This window comes from Vitis riparia, chromosome 15, assembly GCF_004353265.1.
Source record: "Vitis riparia cultivar Riparia Gloire de Montpellier isolate 1030 chromosome 15, EGFV_Vit.rip_1.0, whole genome shotgun sequence".
NCBI lineage: Eukaryota > Viridiplantae > Streptophyta > Magnoliopsida > Vitales > Vitaceae > Vitis > Vitis riparia.
The window spans coordinates 7283576-7305339 of record NC_048445.1 but is presented as its reverse complement, the minus strand read 5'-3'; the positions used below and the strand labels follow the sequence as shown (position 1 = coordinate 7305339).

At 32.3% G+C, this 21764-nt stretch overlaps 1 protein-coding gene across 2 annotated transcripts; it reads right to left on the bottom strand.

Moving 5' to 3' along the window:
• Positions 1 to 1544: 1544 nt before the first annotated feature.
• LOC117932750 (transcription factor UNE10-like) lies at positions 1545 to 5789 on the bottom strand. 2 transcript variants are annotated; one of them, XM_034854044.1, is made up of 6 exons: positions 5530 to 5789; positions 4336 to 5008; positions 4070 to 4171; positions 3861 to 3926; positions 2115 to 2477; positions 1545 to 2030 (listed from the first exon to the last, which is right to left on the bottom strand). In XM_034854044.1, the coding sequence occupies exons 2-6, from the start codon at positions 4957 to 4959 to the stop codon at positions 1938 to 1940; spliced, it is 1248 nt and encodes a 415-aa protein (XP_034709935.1). In that variant the 5' UTR covers positions 4960 to 5008; positions 5530 to 5789; the 3' UTR covers positions 1545 to 1937. The 2 variants fall into 2 exon arrangements, with proteins under 2 accessions (XP_034709935.1, XP_034709934.1); XM_034854043.1 differs by lacking the exon at positions 5530 to 5789 and adding an exon at positions 5111 to 5523.
• Between the last annotated feature and the right edge of the window lie 15975 nt (positions 5790 to 21764).

Below are 21764 nucleotides of genomic sequence, written 5' to 3'. Positions count from 1 at the left end.
ATTTGAAAACAACATTGATCTAATGAAAGTAGGTTGAGTTTTGTATGACATTCAACCACCATCATTCAGGTGACTCGTTCCCAGACTTAAGAACAACATTGTTAACACCTAATAATCCCTTCTTTAATTTGGTCTCTTGGTTGATCCACAATCCTAACTTTGATACCGATTGTTGGATTTGATTTTGATCATTTAATTTAAAAATCAATTAGTATCTAGTGAGAGTAGACTAAGTATTTAATGACATTTGTCCACCATTATTTGGTTGATCCATCCCAGCACTTAAGAATGACATTGTTGCACTCCAACAAAATATATTAAAGAAACCCATGATATGTTGTATGTAAACTCTGAAAATACTTCTATTGTGAAATTGCCCAAATTATAAATATCGATCTTCAAATTTAAAAGCATTAGGATGAATTGATACGAGTGCTTTTATGAATTTTATATTTAATTAAATGACTTAGTAAATTCTTGTTTTAATTGATTGAGTGAGAAAATTATCAAGTAATTAAAAAGATTTTAAAATTTCTTTAAGAGATTTAAACCTAAAGTGATTGCTATAGAAAAAATAAAAATGTTGATGCAATAAGAAAGGGAGAATTAGTACGTTTTCTATAGAATTATAAGATAACTATTTCCTCTTTCAGGAGACCAAAAGGTGTAGACTTTCTTTAAAAAAAAAAAAAAAATGGACTTGTACGAAACACCAAAAACAAAAAACAAATACGAAGCTTCAAAGAAAGATAAAAAGAATATCCTTAAGAATAAAAATAAAGAAAGATAACTCACCTCAGGTGGCAAATGGCACATTGCTTTTTCTTTTTTTCTTTTTTTCTTTTTTTTTATATAAAAAAATGATAAAAGAAAAAAACAAACAAAAAGGCAATTAATACTGTTTATTTGAAGTGACTTTGGAGATGATGAAAGTGAATGTGTGGACACTGACTAAGTCATCTAAACTGGAATAAAAAAAATACATGAATCGAACGAGGACTAAGAGGAGGAATTTGATGGTCTAAGGGATGTACAGAATGTATGGCTTGTATCTAGAAGACCTAAAGAGTTCATTTGCAATAATTTTAGTAAGTATTTTTAGTGTAAAAAAAATAATTTCTTTAAAAAATAAATATTTAATAAAATTTAAAAATCATTTATAATATTAAAAAACCGTTTATAATATTTTTTTTATTTGAAAAATATTTTCACGAATAAAGAAAATGCTTACCGCACTCTTGAGTTTTTTTATTTATTTATTTTTTGAAAAATATTAAAATTTAGATATAAATATATAATTAAAAACAATTTAAATCAATTTCATGGATGGCCTATTCACCCGCAGTCCACATGTCATATATAACGTTTCATGCTGAGATAATTTTTATATAGCATTTTGAAGCTCGCTCCTTTTACGTGGAAGAAAACACATGTACGTGTAAGCATGCACACCTCATATTACTATTATAATTACTGTTACATATGCACTAGAATTAAAGCGGTGGTCTATGTTGTCGGCACCGCCTACAAATTGTACATTGTTGTTGGGATCGAGATCAGCAGCAGAACAAAATGCTAAACAAAAAAATTCCACAATATCCAAAACCGACTCATGATCGTCGCAGGATAGTATATGTACATGTAACAATAGAGAAATTAAATACAATCGGATCTATTGAATGACAATACTGCATGTACAGCGCAATAAAAGAATTCATCACTGAGAGAATGAGCGATCAATATTAAGTTTTAAGAGAAGAAAAATCTGCAAGATAGTCTCCTAATATTTGCGCTCAACACCCCACATAACACACTTGATTTAACCATATGGACAATCATATAAATTAATTAGAACTGCATGGATAAATAAACGTGTGGATGATTCTCTTGATCCATGCAGTGTACGTAAAACAATAGAATGGGTATATAGATCAAGATCATGGCCCTTGGCTCCTGGCGCTAGAGGCTGGATGCTGATGCAGGTGTTGGTACAAGGCTGCCATCCTACTATAAGCATCCATCGTCATTGGCTGCAACAAAAACGTACCATACAAAGTTAGCTTGATATACACTTTCATGGTCATCAAAGATTGGGTTTAGGTTATGATCATTACTTGGGATTGGCAAGCAAGGAATGCGGCCAAAGGGTCAGGCACCATTGTTGGCGCAGCAGGTAAGCGGTCACCGGAGACATCCCATGAAGTTAAAGGGAGGAAAGGAGTGGGGTGGAGGAGAGGAGAGATGCCGGTGGTGGCGACGTTGGGTCGAGCGATGGTGTTCATATCCACAACGCCCATGCCCATTGGGCTCATCCCCATTCCCATGCCCATCTGAGCCATCAGTGACATTTGAAGTTGCTGCTGCAGCGTCATCGGCATCATCATGGGTGACATGTTCATTCTATTCATCATCTGAACTTGGGCTTGCAATTGTTTCAGGTATTCAATCACTTCATCAAGCATTGAAGCTTTATCTGTCTGTCAAAAACAAGAAATCAGATGAGTTGACTTCACCAGCACGCGTCTCCTATTCAAACAGTAATGAGAAGGGAACCAAGTGAAGTGGAGTTTTAACGGTTAGTTTTCAATGTTTGTCTCTTACTCAGTCATTCAATGCCCCTATTCATATCCCTGTACTCCCATTTATCTTTCTTACCCTAAAAATTTACTTGGATTCTACTACTTCTCTTCTTTGATGAAATGTTTTTCCATAAAACCCTAAAAAATAATACCCTCGAAACCAATAAAAATTATTATGATATCGATTTATCAATAAATAACTATTTATTTATTCAGAGAGAAAATTAAGATACAAGTCGAAAAAAAAAAGAGAAAATAGAAGTTAGAAAAATCTGTATTATGAATTTTTGCTTATTTTATATTTTTTGGGTCATGAAGGATTTTTAAAAAATTATTATCTTATGTATTTAACTTTAGTTCATTGATATTAAAACTTTTATCATTTAAATAAAATTAATAATTTATTTATCGACAGCTTACTTTTATTGGATTTGTTTCTAGAATGAAATCAGTGATTTGAGATAGGCATGAGAGTATAGGTCCCAACTCCCAACCAAGTTGAGAGGATTTATGTGGTAGCAGGCGATTGTCTCTACACCTACCAGCCTTGTGTCAAGCTGTCCCTGAGGTTGTGGACTAGGATAATCGAATCATCCCTAAAATACCCACTACTATTTTGAGTGGACAAAAGTCTTGGACCACATCTACCATTCACTCTCCGCGGTCTATTTTTCAGTCTTAAAGCCTTTTGGTTTTGGGATGTTTAAAGGATAACTCCGGTGTGGACCTCATTTTTGGCCATGTAAAAGCAGTCCTGAAAAGATTCTAGCCCTGTCACAAACTCAAACTCAAAAGGGTAAAACAATAGCTTTGCTGACTAGCTGCCAAACAAGCCCTCCATTTAAGCTAATTATCCCATACATCTAATGCCGTCTTCCACAAGTCTGAGTTAGTGAATCTTTTAAACATACGGGAAAGCAATAGGGAATTCTTTGGCACAAAGTTGAATAATGTTTTTGAAAAAAAAAAGATTTGGTGAAAGTACTTTGACCCATTGTCGGAAAGTAGAAGCATGGCATCCAAAAGGACAAGGAGGATAACTAATTGTTGGGATTCTTTTTACTAATGACAAACATAATTATTAAGATATATATAAGTAAACTTATGAGGATATAATAATTGAAACGTACGTTCCAAGAAAAGGACCACAAAAGAATAGTAATCATTTGATAGGAGTTCTATTTAACTAAGGATAGGTATATTTGTAAAGTTAAAAATAAGAGTTTTCTTTAGCTTCACAAATATTGAGAATATTACCAAGAAGGATGGGAATGTTCATACCTTACTCGAGTTGGGAACCAGTTTTTGTAATGTCTTCATTCTTTGATTGATCTTATCTCTTCTTTTCTGCAAATAAATATTAAAAAATTCGTAAAATTTGGACAAAAAAAGGAGAGAGAGAGAGAGAGAGAGAGAGAGAGAGAGAGAGAGAGAGAGAGGGAGAGGGAGGGAGGGAGAGGGAGAGGGAGAGGGAGAGGGAGAGGGCATACACGTTCAGATTGATTATGGATGGCAGCTGCCCTACTCCTTTTGCTAGAGACCGAGGATTTGCCTGTTCCTCTCTTCTTGTCCTCTTCATCACCTGCCCTTCTCTTTAAAATCATAGAAATAATAGAAAAAAGTACACATTAGCAAAATTGGATTTTAAATTTTAAATTTATATTTATAAAAAGGAAAAAAAAACTAATTTGAGTTAAAGTCATAAGAACCATGACCAAAACGTGCTTGCAAGAAGATTGGGGGACAAGGAATTTGCCTGTGGTCGGCTATGACAAACGGAGTCGTGGTCATCGACGGTGATCGTCTTCGTGCAAGGCTTGCCGGAGCTTGTGTTTTCCGGAGACCCCAGATCGCACGTGTCGAGAGTCACCTGTTGGCTATCAAGGTCGAAAGTGGCGCTGCCGGTGACGCTCTGGTCTCGGCTGCTCCAGTCGTGGGTGGAGGGCACACGCGCCACTCTCTCGCGCTTCCTCGGGAGGATGGCGTCGTCGTCTTTGGTAGCGCCGCCGCTGCAGGAGCCGACGCGAGTGGAGCTGCCCCCCCCACACGGGCCTAGCCCCGCCGGCACGGAGTCCATCACGTGCGACGGGTTGTTGTTATTAGTGGTGTTATTGTTGTTGGAGCAGGGGACCAAGGCGTCCATGGTCATGGCGACCGAGGCGGCCGCTGCTGCAGCCGCGACGGCGCGCTGGTGGTCTAACCACGGCACGAGATCATTGTTGGCGCCTTCCGGTGGTGGCTTGTGGTGGGGCAACCGAGTGGCTTGATTCACTATGGACTCCAGAGTCCCCCCGGCGCGTGGCTTCTCCCACGGGTACTTGGATACTGCGGCGGAAGCCACCGGTTTCGCCGGCACCCGCGGCTGACCCAAGCCGTGCATGGCCAACTGACCATTCTCCCATGTCAGCTCTGCTACTTCATAGTCTAACCTGCACCAATAAACACCCAACAATACTGTAAGTGATGCTAATCTTCTTATCAAAACTCTAGATTTGCTTCTCCATCAGAAAATGAATAGTTGCCGGAAATACATGGGAACATCTGGAGCAGTAGAATTGGAGTGAGAACGGAGAAAGAGCCTTGGAGGGGTGGGGTTGTCATCGATATCCCAGCTGGGCACGCACTGACTCATTTTTAGATCTTCCAAGGTATTGCAGTTGTGTTGTTGTCCAGAGATAAGAGAGAATCTGTACTCTTTACACTTTCTTCATTTTCTCCCTCAACTAGAGAGAGACAGAGAATTGAAATTTGGCCTTTTTTACGTTACTATATAAAGGGAAACGGATTTCACTACAGGGATAAGAAGAACTTTGGGGTCAGAGAGATGGCTGGAGAGAGAAATTATGGTCCATGATGGGAAAAAAGAAAAGAAAAAGGAAAAAAGAGTGGGAGTTTATGATAGAGACCAAAAGAAAAATACTTTATGAGCCCGGCCGCCTATGATACTCACCGCCTATGATACTTAACTAAGTACTCCGGATAGCTTTCTCTATGCAACTCTTAGTTTCTTTCAATCCTTTTACAACAAATTCCACCACTGGAACGAAATGTTTCAGAGAAAATCCTATAAACGTATCCACAAATATAGAGAAAAGAAAAAGGGAAGAAAGAAACAATGAACTTTGTAGCAGAAAAAGGGTAAAAATGGATGCTTATTTCTTCACCTTGACGACGCAGAGATAAAATGGAATTTCTCATAGAAAGAAATGAAAGAGAGAAGCGAGAGTGACGGCTGACTGTGACACTGGGGACCTTTAAAGATGAGAACTCGGAGGAGGGTACGATCACTCGGCTGAATTAAAAAAAATATAATGAAGGATATGCGCGTGGGGAAGTGAACCGGTTGATTACGGTGACTGGTGAGTGATGTGGGTGTTTTACACGTGTGAGCTCACAGAGATAAATGAATCTCTTTGTATGACACGATAAGGCCTTCTCACACACATTGATCGCCTCATCGCTCAATCTTCACCCGCAGTCAAACTCTCAACTTCAAACCGCCTCTGGTTTTTGCTCTATCTTGGCCCGTGCCATCCGGCGTTAGACGTGCCGCCGACCACTGGGATCACTTGCAATGTCCACTCTAATCCGAATTTTGGGTCAAATTCCCCCTTCACCCAACAAAATATAATTTAAATTAAAAGATAAATCAAGGTAGAAAAAAAATAAAGGTATGTGAAATTAACCATGGTTTTAAAATAGGTCCAAATGTATATTTCACAGACCAAAAGTGACAGCTCAATGGAGAACTCCTCTTGTACGGCCTGAATAAAAAATTTAACAAAAAAAAAATGGAAAGAAGGGTAGTGGCTGAGAAGGAGAGTTAAGTTTTGGTGTTTTTCAATTATGTGAATGAAGAAGGCTCCATGGATAAGGTGGCGCAGAAAAAGTTTGTACGGGCTGACGAAGCTCTGTTGCTGTGAGATGGCATTGGGGGGCTGGCATTGGGGCGAATCTGATTAGATTTATGGTTTAGATAATAAATTCCTGGATGACCTTCATTCTTCGGGTTAAGGCTATTTAGTATTTATATCCTCATCCCAGATATTTTCTTCCCCCAAGATATTTTCCAAGAAAATATTATGACTAAATTTTTGAGAGGATTGTAAATGCAATTAAGTAAAAGATGAAGAGGGCATCTTGATGAGAGCCTACAAATGAGTACAAAAGATGAAGAAAGTTCTATTGCAAACTTCAATAAGACAATCTGAGCTTTCTTCAAATGGGGAAGATAAAAAGAGTCTTCAATTATTTTTCGTGAACATTAACACTTGCCAATAATATGAAATCTAATAAAAAAATATTTGGATCTCCAATTAAAAAATAAAGGGGTTCGACTACAAAATCAAAATAATTGAAGAATTGAAGGATATGAGTACGGAGATGAAAAGTGTAAGATTGAGGTGGGAGAAGCATTGCAAAGTCAACTAATTAAATCTTTAAAAATTCCCAAGATAATTCTTAATTAAGAAAAAGCTTAAACTTCATAAAGTGAAGGGCATGAAAATTTCAAATCAAGTAAAAAAAGAAGAGGTAAATACATTAACACAAAGACATAATAAATCTCATCTTCAATGACATTATAATTGCAAAAGGTATAGGCATTACAAATTTAAAGGTGGAACAAGAATATCAATTAGGAAGAATTTTTTATCTATTTCTATTGAATATAAATGTAAAAATTTAGAGATTCTAATATGACTGACATGTCATTGTTGAGGAAGGAAATAAGAGTATATGATTTTTTTATACTCATTACAATAATTATATGTGTGGTAGGAAAATATGTTTTCTGAGTCGAAAAATATTTTTAATTTAGAGGTAATTAAAGGTAAAGGCAAGATTTTCATCAATTTTTATCTCTATTATATCTTTTAAGTTTCATGATATGGAGCAACTTTCAAAAAAGCATATGATTTGTTCATTTATAAAACTTGTATTTGTATCATCATCAATGTTAAAAAAAAAATAAAAAAAAAAACCTAACAATAAAGATAAAAATGACATAATCATTTATTTCCAATAAATATCAATTGTAGCAATTTACCTTGTTTTAATTCTATGATTGATGATAAAAATTGGTTATAAGACATATGATTTGTAGTAAGAAGATGGTTTTTAGGTTATATTTTATTGATTCTCCAAAGGAAATATTTTAAACATGTTTTATGGGAAAAAAGCATAAAGTCCATCTATATAGGAAAATCATAGAAAACTAAGAAGTCCTTTGAATTGATTCATTTAAATTTATGTTGCATAGAGGTTTCTTTTGTTAAGGAACATGTTATGTATATTGAACCTAAATTTTATAAGCTTTAGTTTTTTGGAAATTTGGTAATTTAACATGGTATTAAAACTCAGTTTGGCAAGATGTCTTAAGATCGACCCCCTTCCCCCCTTTTCACAACTTGCATTTCCCTTATTTATTTGTTGAATATGAATTTTGTGGGGACGCCACATGTGAGGGAGGGTGTTATGGAGTATGATATATATATATATATATATATTGAACCAAATCATGCAAGTTTAAACTTTTGGAAAAATTGGAAGTTCGACATTGTCAATGGGAATCATGATATTTTACCTTTATTGATGATTTTAACTAAAAGGTTTGAGTTTATTTTTTAAAATGAAAGATAAATGCATGTGAAATTTTCAAAAATTTTAAAATTTATGTGAGAAAGCTAACAGCTTATCATATTAAAAGTTTAAAAATAGACAAGGGTACTACTATATATATACACTATCTACAACGAATATTTGAAAAAAAAAATGGTATTGAATATCAATTGGCTACAAAATATACTCCACAATAAAATGGAATTATATAGAAAAATTGAATAATGATGGATATAAGTAAAGTGAATGTAACACTTAAAACAATTGCCTAAAAATTTTTAAACAGAAATAATTTCTTATGTAACTCAATTATTAAGTTTTCCATTAAAAGTGTTTATAGAAAAACTTGAAGTTATAAAATGCCTAGTATTGATCATCCAAAATTATAAAATTATATGATTGCATAATATATGCTCATATATCTGATTCATTAATTATAAAAATATAAATATATATAAAAAGCCCTTAATAATAAAGGTGTGAAGTACCATATTTTTATTGATTATAGTGATGTGACAAAAAACTATAAACTATATAATCCATAAACCAAGAAGATTATTATCGATCATGGTGTAATATTTTATCAGCAAATAACATAAGATTGGTCTTATAATGAAAAAAAGACCATCAAGTTTCCCTTTCAATCTTAAAGAGCAAAGTGAAGGCCGAAGTGTATACCATACTAGTGTACCATTTATGACCCCGTACCCTACAAAATCATCAAGGAATCTATAGTTTCAATGTGTCTTACCTATATGCTTGCAAAATCATATGGTTGGTGATGCCAATAATTTAGCAAGTGAAGAATTAATATATTTTGTTTTATTTGCATATTGTGATTCATTGAGTTATGAAGAGGTCGCTTCTGATGATTTTTAGATCAAACTTCTAAGAAAATCATTCAATTTGAAAAAATAACATATGGAAGCTTACTAATCTTTCTAATTCTAAAAAGTTGATTGTTGTAAAAACTGAATAAAAGCCAAATGGATAAGTAAATCACTTCAAAGCAAGATTAGTATCATATTTTGAAATAATTGTACTTGTTGAATTTAACATTACTCCATGATTATTTCTCTTATTGCCCAAAACCATTGGAATTCCTTTTTTTTTTTTTTTTTTTCAAATAAGCTTTCATGAATGGCAAACTAGATAAGGTTTTTCTTGAATAGCTTGAAAGAAGAAAAAGTCTATATGCTAAAAAATGCCTCACTTGGAATGAAACAAGTGTCAAGATAATGGTACAAATCTATTGATTCCTATTTTCTTAAGAATGGATTTCAAAGTTATCCTTATAAAACACATCTTCTAGGATGACATTCTTATTTTGCCTTTGTATGTGAAGGCTTTAATTCTTACTAAAAATAATTTGAATTATAGAAATAATGGTTCATCATTCTCGAATGACAAATATGTGATTGATCTCTAATTTTCTTAGAATTGAAGTAATTTAAGTATATAGTGATACCCTTATTTTTCAAGAGAAGTATTTAAGTGATATTTTTATAATTTTCAAAATGGAATCATGCATGCCCATTTTAACTCTAGTCAGAAAAAGATTGAAATTAAGGAAAAATATCTTAGGTAAGTTTGTTGATCTTACAAATATTCGAAGAATGATCAGGAGTTTATGTTATTTAACTTTTACGGGACTGTATATTGTAGTTGAAGTTGGGTTTATAAGTGAACTAATAATAGAGTCTTCATGTCATTCTCATTTGCAAGCAACAAAGTGATTGTATGATACATCAATGGTACATAATGTGGTTGTAATACAATTGATAACAAAGATTGAGCTTGTTAGGTTTACAAATGGTAATTACATAGGTGACATAGAAAATCGGTTATGTAATTAATCTTAGTTTATGAGTTTTCTCATAGTCATCAAAAAACACAAGAAGTGGTTGCTTTGTCAAAAACAAAAGCTACATATATCTCAGGTAATATTATGGCGTCTCCCAAGTAGTGTGGTTGCTTTGAATGCTTTCTTACTTAAAACATACTCAAGAATTTTTTTACAAACATTTTTCCGATAATAAATCGTAATCACATTGACTAAGAATCCAAGTTTTCATTAAAGAAGTAAATATATTGATACTCGCAATATTAATGAGTTAGTGATAGACAAAAGATTTATGCTCAAATTTATTCTTGTAATTGTAAGTGATTAGTTGAAGAAAGTAATGCGTAAAATAAATTTGAAAAACTGAGCTTATTAGATATTTTATTAATCATTTAACTGTTAGTTTGCCGCGAATTTAGAATCATAGTTTTATTAGAGATTTGGTTTTTATTAGAATTATTTTTTTTTATTATTAAAAATAGTAGAAAGTAATATGATAATTTTTCCCGGTAATTTATTTTTTAATAATTTTCTATTTTTTATGTGAGAAAATTTTCTTGTATTGAAATGTTCTTTTGTTTGTTTACAAAATTACAAAAAATTTGATCAAATTACAAAAAAATAAAAATAAAATACAAATAAAAAATAAAAAAGATTAAAGTACGAAAAATATTATCAAGTGTGAATAATATGACTATGTTAAACTTTGATACAATAAAATAAAATTTTTCGATATTAATATTATTTTTTACCACTTCCAAAAAGATGGGCACTTTATCGACAATGTTACTTGTATTTTCATAATCTTTTCTCTTTTAAACGAATAATTTTCAGGAAAAATAAGTAAAGTTGACTACCAAATTCAAGCTAATTAAGTAACATTACTGAAAAGAGATTTTACTTACAACTTAAATCTTTTTTATTTTAGAGTGCTGATCATAAGCTCTTTGATACCCTCAAAAATCTTTCAGGTTGTCGAGAGGCTACGCCTGTGGAGCTTGGCATTTTGCTAAAGCCCAACCCAATTCCCAAACAATCGATTCTGTCCATAATGAAATTTAACAGCTCCCACAGAGGACTGACCCACTAACACCTAAGCTAAGTATTTGGGCTGGCCCACTATTATCAAGAAGGAGCGATTAATATTGGGCTGTGCCTTTTCTTCGGCTCAAGGTTTTTCTCCTTTAATTAATTTGTAAAAAGTAAACAAAAAATAAAATAAAATAAAATTGTACAGAAATTGAATATTGTAAACATTGAGATGAGGTTCAGATGCACTTTTACTTTAATATTTTTTAAAAGAAGAAAAATGAATAATAAAGTTTTTTTTTTTCATATTGTTATCAAAATTTTAAAATTAGAAATAAAATATAAAAGTGGAACTTATTGGATAAAAAAAAAAAATTCAAAATCTATGTTTATGAATAGAAAATAAAAGGCAAAAGTACCCGATTTGGAATCAATTCTAATTATTTAAACCCATTTTTATTCATACCACAAAAATATTTAGAAACACCAAACACAACAAAATGTATATATTTATTTTTAATGTACCTGAAATGTTATAAAAAAAAAGACCAATCCAGGTAGCTCTCTCCCTCCATATACTCTTTGTAGGGTCAAACAAATAAAGGCTTACATTGAGTTCGGGATCACTTTTAATATCATTTATAACGAGTCACTCATAATAATGTAGATATTGTCCATCCTAAGTTTAAAGGGTCATCGTTACTTTAAAACATATCTGTAAGATTAAAATAAGTCCATATATATATATAGTGTCGAAAACTTTTTCTCATATATGATATAAGATATCGTGAATGCTAGAAAATTGATGAAAGCTTTTGTATATTTCATTATATTATGGGCATATTATATAGATGTATAAAAGAGATAAAGGAAATTAATATAGATTTTGTAAAAGAAAATATTTCCTTATTTCTAATGTTATTTTGGATTATATAAAATATTATTTTTATTTCTCTAGATGGATCAAATATATTTTGCATAAAAAATAAGTTAAAATATTTTTTTATTTATAGTAGGAAAAATGTGGAGATATTAATTTATATGTAAATTTGAATAAATAAAATAAAAGTGTTTGAACCTGGTTTGTTTAATCTTAGTCAAGTGAGTATTATTGTCCACCTTTACATTATTTGATGGAGCATATAATTACTTTGAAACTTGTCTCTAGGAGTTTGGTTAAAGATTATTAGTATAAATAGTGTTTAGTTTTATTCACTTTAAAATAAATAAATTTGAAACTAATCACTCATTTGTAAAGTTTAACTTAATCAGATAATAAAGTGTCATCTAATCAAACACTATTTGTCATTTGATATTCAGAATAAAAATATTTTGAATGCATTTAATTTAATTTGATATGAAATTGTTATTGATATAAATATGAAAATCTTTTGTTGAAAAGTTTTCAATGCTTCAAACATGTTTGAATTCATGAGTTTTAATGAAAAATATTACATATTGTATCTTCTATTTGTATTCATAATAAAAATAAAAATAAAAGTTATGAAATTGTATTGATATTCCTTATTAGTTTTTGAGCTCATTTTGTTTCATTGATAATTTTTCAAATACTTCTGATATGAGTGAGGAGTAACGGTTATGTTGGGATTTTGTCATTTTAAAGTCATGTGACCCTATCAACCTAAAATAGATAATATTTACACATTTGAAACTAGGACACTACAAATAACATTAAAGTCTATCTCTAACTTTCATGTGAGTCTTTCTTTGTTCGATCCCATAAAAAATATCTATTTATTCGGTTATCTTAACCTTATAGATATATTTTAATATCGTAAGAGTTCTTTAGACACATAATTAGGTAAGGACTTCTTGGACACATGGTTGAAAGTTAGTGACAATATCTACACAATTGAGTATTCGATTTAGAGCGAATCATTACCGGTGGATGCCACATTTGAGTTCTATGGATGATAATTGACAAAGTATCGGCTAGACCAAATTCCATTGTCATTAAACAGGTCGGAACTTTCAAATAAAATTCCTTCACTAATAAAACCGATTAAATTCTACATTGTCGTATTCCCAAATGAGTTCATACTTTTTGGCTCTTCGGTTCTAAATATGTTGGAGGAACCGCAAATTATAGTGGCCAGACACTTCAGTCACTAGAGGCCTGTCATCTTTCAGTAGCAATCAATCCACTCTCAGCTGTAACCCACCAAGGCCAAAGAATGACCACTTCTACTTATAGATATTTCTGATCAACCCACATGTTTTGTCACCTTGCAATAGTGTCTGCTCATGTGGTAGCTTTCAGTTCAATAACTTGATGCCCTTACAAAATACTAAACACCAGTCTTTCCTTCTCCTTCATCTTTTCGAAATATGGCGATGCCCCATTTTTGTGAAGGCAATTAGGCTCTGAGTTGCCGCAAGGTGAGAGGAAAAGGTAGGGGAGACGCATTAAGGGCTTACTTTAATTCTTTTTCAACTGCTTTTAGGCTTCAATTGTGTGGCATCCTAAGTGTGTTTATTCGTGTAGAATGCTTCACAAATTTTCTTTAATTTCTTTGAATTTTTTTTACTTTAATAAAATATTATTTTTTTTATTTTACAATATCTATTAAAATATTTGTATTGAGTTTTAAAAATATTTTAGATTTTTAATTCATTATTAAAATTTAAAATATTATTATTTATTTTTAATGAAAAAATATAGTACTATCATTTATTTTAAAATTTGATAATTAGAGAAGTATTTATAAAAGCCGATAGAAAATGAAAGTAGTTGTATTTTGTAAGGTGAATGAGTTTATAAAATTTAGTAAGAAAAAGTCATTTGGTGAAAGTAAGATAGTCTTAGAGATTAGTCATAGAAAAATAAAATTCTTTAATACTTATACTCTTTTGTTCAAAGGTTTGAATATCAATTTCTAATTGATATTGTTTTGTAAAATTAGATTATGTATATAATATTTCCAAATGTTACTAGATTTTTTTTAGAGTTTTATATTTCGCTAATTGTATGACTATCGAATTCTCAACAAAGTTATTAATTCGAGTGATAATTTTTTAATTGTTTACTTCCTAAACGTGTCACTATCTTACATATTTTTCATCATTTTCATTTCTAAGTTTGCATACAGTATCAATAATATAACGTTACATCGTTTTTTCCTTTAGAAATATTTTATCACATAATTCTAATATGAATATTTTTTTTCATCTGATCTCATACTAGTAGATCAAAAAGAATCGTCTCTTTTATAAGCTATAATGAAATCAACAAACAACCATCAAATAGATACAAACCAAAGAAAAGAAATTTGAAATCATATCAAATAGGAAAATGATACAATCTCCTATAACGAAATTCTACGATTAGACATGACGTAAAATTCGTGTATGAAATTGAATTCTCTTTAATAAGTTCATAAATCAAAAGTTCTATCAAAATCAATTTTGTTTTTATATTATGTGAAATTCAAAAGAAGGTAGAGAGGAGAGAAAAGAAAATTTAGGATTTCTTATTATAATCACTTAAAAAAAAAAGCATAAAACAAAATGAAATTTAAATAGATTTGCAATGAAAGAAAATAGAAAAAAAAAAAAAAAAAACTAACTTACCCCCTACCCCACCAAAAAAAAAAAAAAAACAAACAACTCTAACATTAAATAAAAACGAGTTAATAAACAAACACAAGTTAATTTTTAATAAAATATATCTATATATAGTCTAATAAATAAATAAAATACTTATATAATATTTGATTTTAAATATATATGAGATCATATTTTATTTATATTAATATTTGTATTACATTCTTTTTATATTATGGGTCCCATAAGGCATAAGATCATTCATGTAATTTTATTTCTTTTTTTATTTTCAAATTTTATTTCCTTCTTTATTTTCCAAATTTTAGAATACTATTTCCAAATTTTTTATATGAACTCTATATTTCAAAAATTAAATACTAAAAATACTGTTTAAACATATTTTTAAACCTAATTTCTATTTCATTTAAAAATAAAAATAGAAAATGTCTACACAAACATGGCCTAATTATCTATGTGCAACACATGAATATTTAAGAGGAGTTACCTCATCATGACTTACACCATACGATATATATATTGAGTTTGTAATCGCAAATATTATAATGTCACATAGGAATTAATAGAATTTAGGCTTAGGCTTAGGCTACGGGACATGTCATTTTCATTTGTCACATTAATGGAGCATGATTTATGGTACATACAATTAGAAGGAATTCTGCAAGGCCCACGATCACCATTTTTTCTATCTTCACGAAAAACATGGGTAACTTTTTTTGTTTTTCCTTCTTAAGGTCTCGTTTTCAACATGGAGGAAGAAATCATGTTGCATAATCAAGGATTTTCATCAAATGTAACAATCACCATGACGAATTTTGAAGCAACAATATTACCGTTCATATTAAGCGTGGAAATTTTTTCTCTCTTTGAATTTCATTTATGCTTTATTAATTGTTTTTTTTGTTAAATTAGTGGTAACCAGCAATAATTACAAGTTTTTGACACTAACATTAACTTCAATCACCTCCCCTTAGAGTTCGATTAAATAATCTATTATTAATGAATTTAAATTTTCATTAAATATCATTCTTATTTTGAGTGAAAATGTCTAATGAAATAAATAAATAACATATTTGATAAAATTTTAAAGTATTGATAGCTAAGTGTACTTAGAGGGTGTTTATTTTTTTAATTTTTTTACTAAAAGTAATTTACTTTCAGACTTTAGATTTTTTTTTTTTTTTTGTGACTTATTATAAATTTTTTATTGAAAATAAATATTTGGTTTTTTCTAAATGAAAAATATTAAAATATCTAACTTTTTCTAAATGAAAAAAAGTAATGTATTGGTTTTTCTTTACTTTTTAAAACTTAATAGAAATAATATATTATAAAAACAAGCAACTTAATATTTAACACTATTAAGTACCATTTAATTTTAAGTTAAACAAATGCAATCTCAATAAAAATATTTAGAAAGTGAATAAAATTAAGGGTTATTTGATTAAAAGGGTTATTGAAAACCAAATTTTAGAAATCTAATTTTCTATCTTTTTTGTCCATATTTTGACAAAAATACTCTTATTTTTTTTCTTGTAAAAATAACATTTATTTTAAAACCTACATGTAAATACTTAAAATAGTAAATGACATTTATGCCAAAAATAAATTATTCTTCAAGTAAAAACATGGAAGAAAATTCACAAATTTGAAAATTATTTCATCCCTTTTAACCGATTAAATCTAAAGTTAACCCTTTCAATTATGATATATTATTAGTTTTCTTACCTTATAAAAACCTTTTTAATTAATTTGAACATGTTCTATTTCACCAACCAAAAATTTGTCTTCTTTCTCAGTTTCAACCACTTAAGATTTCTCCAAACTAACAAGGAAAGCATATTGATTTAATTATCTCCCTCTGAAAATTGGTAGTTCGACATCGTCAAATGGGAATCATGATATTTTACCTTTATTGATGATTTTAACCAGAAGGTTTGAGTTTATTTTGAAATTTTCAAAAATTTTAAAACTTATGTGAGAAAGATAAGTGCTTATCATATTAAAAGTTTAAAAATAGACAAGGGTACTACTATATGCATATATACACTATCTAAAACGAATATTTGAAAAAAAAAATATTGGTATTGAATATCAATTGGCTACAAAATATACACCGCAATAAAATGGAATTATATAGAAAAAAATTGAATAATGATGGATATAAGTGACGTATATGTAACACTTAAAACAACTGCCTAAAATATTTTAAATAGAAGCAATTTCTTATGTAATTCAATTATTAAGCTTTCCATTAAAAGTGTTTATAGAAAAACTTGAAGTTATAGAACTCCTAATACTGATCATCCAAAATTATATGATTGCATAATATATGCTCATATGTTTAATCCATTATATATATATTGTTGTAGTATGTGGCTCATATTTGAGCGAAAAGACATATAGAGAAAAAAGAGCAAATGTCAGAGCGAAGCGAAGTGGAACAAGAGTGTAGCGAAGTGGAACGGAGTAGAACAACGACATTTTACATGTTTTGATACCCTTCAACAGATTTCTCTTATGAAGCTCCATCATCCCACGCTCACCCATATGCCCTAACCGCATATGCCACAAAACTGTATTGTCTGACTCAGACTCTGCGGTTGCAACTTCACCTACAATTGTGGTACCCAACAGTTTATAAATATTTCCTGCTAGTTTCTGCCCTTTCATCATTGTCATAACACCTTTGCTCACCTTCATTACTCCACTTGTAGACTTACCCGTTACAGTCTAAAGTCCCCAAAGAAATTAGATTCTTCCTTAAATCAGGTACATGTCTAACATCACACATTGTTCTAACAACACCATCAAACATTTTAATTTTGATATTCCCTATTCTGGAAACTTTACATGAAGCGTCATTACCCATTAGAACAAAACCAAAATTTACCGACTTGTATGTGTTAAACCAATCTTTATTGGGTGTCATATGATAAAAGCATGTTAAATCCAAGATCCAAGAATCTGTAAGATGATCTGAACTTGATGAAACCGACAACATATCACCATCACCACTCTCTGAGTCTTCTTCTGCCACTACATTCGCAGACTTTGATGAACCCTTTTTATTTTTTGATACCAAGCCCTTTTTTTTTTCTCAAGACAATCTCGTTTCATGTGCCCCTTTTTCCCGCACTTATAACATTGTATGTCATTTCTCTTCCTGGATTTAGATCGAGAGTTATTGTTACTCGATTCACTCCAGAACTTGTTTCTCCCACGTACCTGATTACTCTTTGCCACAAGTCCTTCACCTTAAGAACTCTCATCATTGGCTTTCTTCCTCTGATTGAATCCTAAAAAAACGCTCGTGATCTCCCAAATCAAGAGTTTCTTTCCCCCACATCAAAGTTGTAACCAGATTTTCATACGTAAAAGAAGCAGGAAGGGAATTCAGTAACATCAACGCCTTGTCTTCATCTTCGAACTTCACATCAATTCGCTTCAAATCACTAATGATCTAATTGAACATATTAGCGATTATGGTAAGCCTTGATTGGCAAGCCGATTATGGTAAGCCTTGATTGGCAAGTTTTTGGTAAGTCTTGATTGACATGGTAGGCAAATATTGTGTTTGTAATTTGTACATATTTTCTTCCTTGTTTAATTTTACCTTGTTTAGGAGTTTTCCTTGTTTAGGAGTCCTGATGTATCTCTTCTCTGTGTATATATATTAGCAACCGATGAGAATATAAAAGTACAGAAGAAAATCACCTAGAGTTTTTTCATGGTATCAGAGCCATTGTGAGCTAAACATATATTATCATGGCTGGTGATGGGAAGAAAGAAGATGATGGAGGGTCCAACTCTGACAGAAAAATGTTGACCCCCTATGCATTGACTTCCAACGATAATCCAGGTAATATAATTACCCAAGTTCAACTGAAAGGTGAGAACTATGATGAATGGGCGCATGTTGTGCGTACTGCTTTGCGAGCCAAAAAGAAATATGGATTCGTGGATGGATCCATCAAACAACCGGACAACGATTCACCAAAACTTAAAGATTGGTGGACCATCAATTCAATGCTTGTCTCATGGGTGTTTAATACCATTGAACCCACACTTCGATCAACCATATCTTACATGGAAAACGTAAAGGAACTTTGGGAAGAAATCAAGCAGCGATTTTCTATTGGGAATGGTCCACGTGTACAACAATTGAAATCAAATCTTGTGAATTGCAAGCAAGAAGGGCAAGGCATAGTTGTCTATTATGGTTAACTCAAAGTCTCTTTGGGACAAACTGAACAATTACGACTCAATTCCAATATGTACTTGTACTAGGTGTAAACGTAATATTACCACTCAGTTGGAGAAGAAGCGGGAAGAAGAAAGAGTTCATCAATTCTTGATGGGATTAGATGAAGATGGATATGGGACAGTACGTTCCAATATCCTAAAGACCGAACCTTTGCCAAATCTAAATCGAGTTAATGTTATGATCGTACAACAAGAACGAGTACAGACCATGACTCGGACAAATGAAGAAAGAGGCAATCCTATGAGTTTTGTAGTGCAGGCTGGTGGTCGAAACCCAAGGGGGGATGGAAAAGACAATACCGTGATTTGCTCAAATTGCAAGCGGAAGGGACATGAAGCTGATAGTTGCTTTCAATAGATTGGTTATCCAAAATGGTGGGGTGACAGGCCACGCACAACCACAGGTCAGCGTAGTGGTGGGCGTGGACGTGGTGTTTAGTAGGGTACAGGTGGAGGACGAGAACGTAGAGGGATTGCTAGAGCCAATGCAGTTTAAACGTCAGGAACTGATGGTGAGAGAAGTGTTGTGACTGATTCTAATAGAATAGGAATTAGTGGGTTGAGTGACAAACAATGAGCCACACTTCTTACCATGTTAAACTCACACAAAGGTGGTGCTAATAAGAGGTTGACAAGTAAGCAAAATATTTTGCTTTGGATTATTGACACAGGGGCTTCGCATCACATGACCGGCACATATGAATGTTTGAATAACTTGTGTGATATTATGCCTTGTCCGGTTGGGTTGACAAATGGAGTAGAGACCAAAGTTTTGAAAGAAGGAACTGTGACTCTTGGAGAAAAATTGAAACTACGACATGTTTTGTTTGTACCTAAATTGAAATGCAATTTGATTTCTATGTCGCAGCTTCTTGATGATTCCAATCTTGTTGTTCAATTCACTAATAAAATTTGTGTTATACAAGACCGTAATTCGAGGATGCTGATTAGAGCGAATGAACAACTTGAGGGACTTTATTTTCTCAAGGGAGTGAATCCTATTCGTGCTTACAAGACTACTAGTATTGCGTCTTATGAGCTCTGGCATAAAAGAATGGGTCGTCCCTCTTCTAGGGTAGTAGATTTAATTTATGAAGTTGATAGTGTTGGTAGAAATGATGGTGTGAAGAATAAGTTTTGTGATATTTGTTTTAGAGCTCAACAAACCAGAGAAGTGTTATTTTCTAGTGATAATAAAGGTAAAGAATGTTTTGACTTGATTCATTGTGATTTATGGGGAGCTTATAGGATTCCTGCTTCTCGTGGAGGTATTTATTTATTGACAATCATTGATGACTGTTCACGTGTAGTGTGGATATTTTTGTTGAATAGAAAAGATGAGGTTGCTTGTGTTCTTAAAAATTTCATCGTAATGGTGAGACGACAATTTGAAAAAAATGTGAAAATTGTTAGAAGTGATAATGGTACTGAGTTTATGTGTTTGAAAAAATATTTTGCTGAACATGGAATTTTACATCAAACTTCGTGTGTTGGGACGCCACAATAGAATGGGCGTGTAAAAAGAAAGCATCGTCATATTCTCAATGTACCGAGAGCCCTACAATTTCAGGCACATTTACCTATTGAGTTTTGGGGTGAATGTGTTCTTACAGCTGGATATTTGATTAACAGGACACCATCTGTTTTATTGGATGGTAAGACACCATATGAGATCTTATACAGACAAGCCCCCTCCTATAAGCACATTCGAACTTTTGGGTGTTTGTGCTATGCCCATGACTAGAATTGGGATAAAGAAAAATTTGCTAGTCGGAGCCGAAAATGTATTTTTGTTGGGTATCCGTTTGGAAAGAAAGGTTGGCGGTTATATAACTTGGAAAGCGGCGAATATTTTGTTTCAAGGGATGTAATCTTTGTTGAAGCAGAATTTCCGTACTTCAACAATGTTGTTAACTCTTCCTTGACCGAGAATAGAGTCGAAGATTTCTCAACAGATGATGAGGACCCATATATGCAGAATGACATGGAGGAGCAACAGGCTTCTGTCTCGGATGTAGAGCACGAGATTGATGTTGAGATGGGTCATAATATGGAGGTGGCTATTGATGAGAATACGGAAATAGGAGACAGAGGGGGCACCAACGTGTCAAGACCTATAGTGTCTGAGGAACAGTTTGGCAAGGGAAAAAGGGTTAAGCAACCTTTTGTTCGGTTGAAAGACTATGTAACACAAACCATTCGAGTAAGCCCCTCAGCGAGTTCATTGTTCCAGTTAAAATCCTCAGGTACACCCTATCCTTTAGCACATTATGCGAATTGTGATAAATTTTCTACACAACATCGGTTCTTTCTAGCAGCTGTTACCATATGGTGTGAACCAAGCACTTATGTTGAGGCAATAAAAGATGAATATTGGAGAGAGACAATGAGAAAGAAGATATAGGCTCTTGAAGACAATGAAACATGGACAGTAAAAGACTTGTCTCCTGGGAAGAAAACAATTGGGAGCAAATGGGTCTACAAGATTAAATATAATTCTGATGGAAACATCGAGAGATGCAAGGCGCACTTAGTGATTCTTGGAACAAACAAGTCGAAGGCATAGATTACAATGAGACTTTTGCTCCGACAGCAAAGATGGTCACAATGCGAACGTTTCTTGCTGTTGCAGCTGCGAATGGTTGGGAACTGCATCAAATGGATGTACATAATGTCTTCCTACACGGTGAGTTAGATGAAAAGGTATATATGCAGATGCCACCTGGTTTTGCGTCTCCAACACTAGGCAAAGTCTGTAGACTTCGAAAGTCATTATATGGTCTGCAACAGGCACCCATGTGCTGGTTTGCCAAGTTAGCAGCGGCACTGATAAGTTATGGATTTAA

Excerpts from the sequence above, each read along its gene's own strand:
- LOC117932750 (XM_034854043.1), bottom strand. The coding sequence starts at position 5,211 with ATGAGTCAGTGCGTGCCCAGCTGGGATATCGATGACAACCCCACCCCT. Across the intron at positions 4,172-4,335 it reads TTTGTCATAGCCGACCACAG|AGAAGGGCAGGTGATGAAGA; the intron begins GCAAATTCCTTG and ends ATGATTTTAAAG. Across the intron at positions 2,031-2,114 it reads TCCTTGCTTGCCAATCCCAA|CCAATGACGATGGATGCTTA; the intron begins GTAATGATCATA and ends TTTTTGTTGCAG.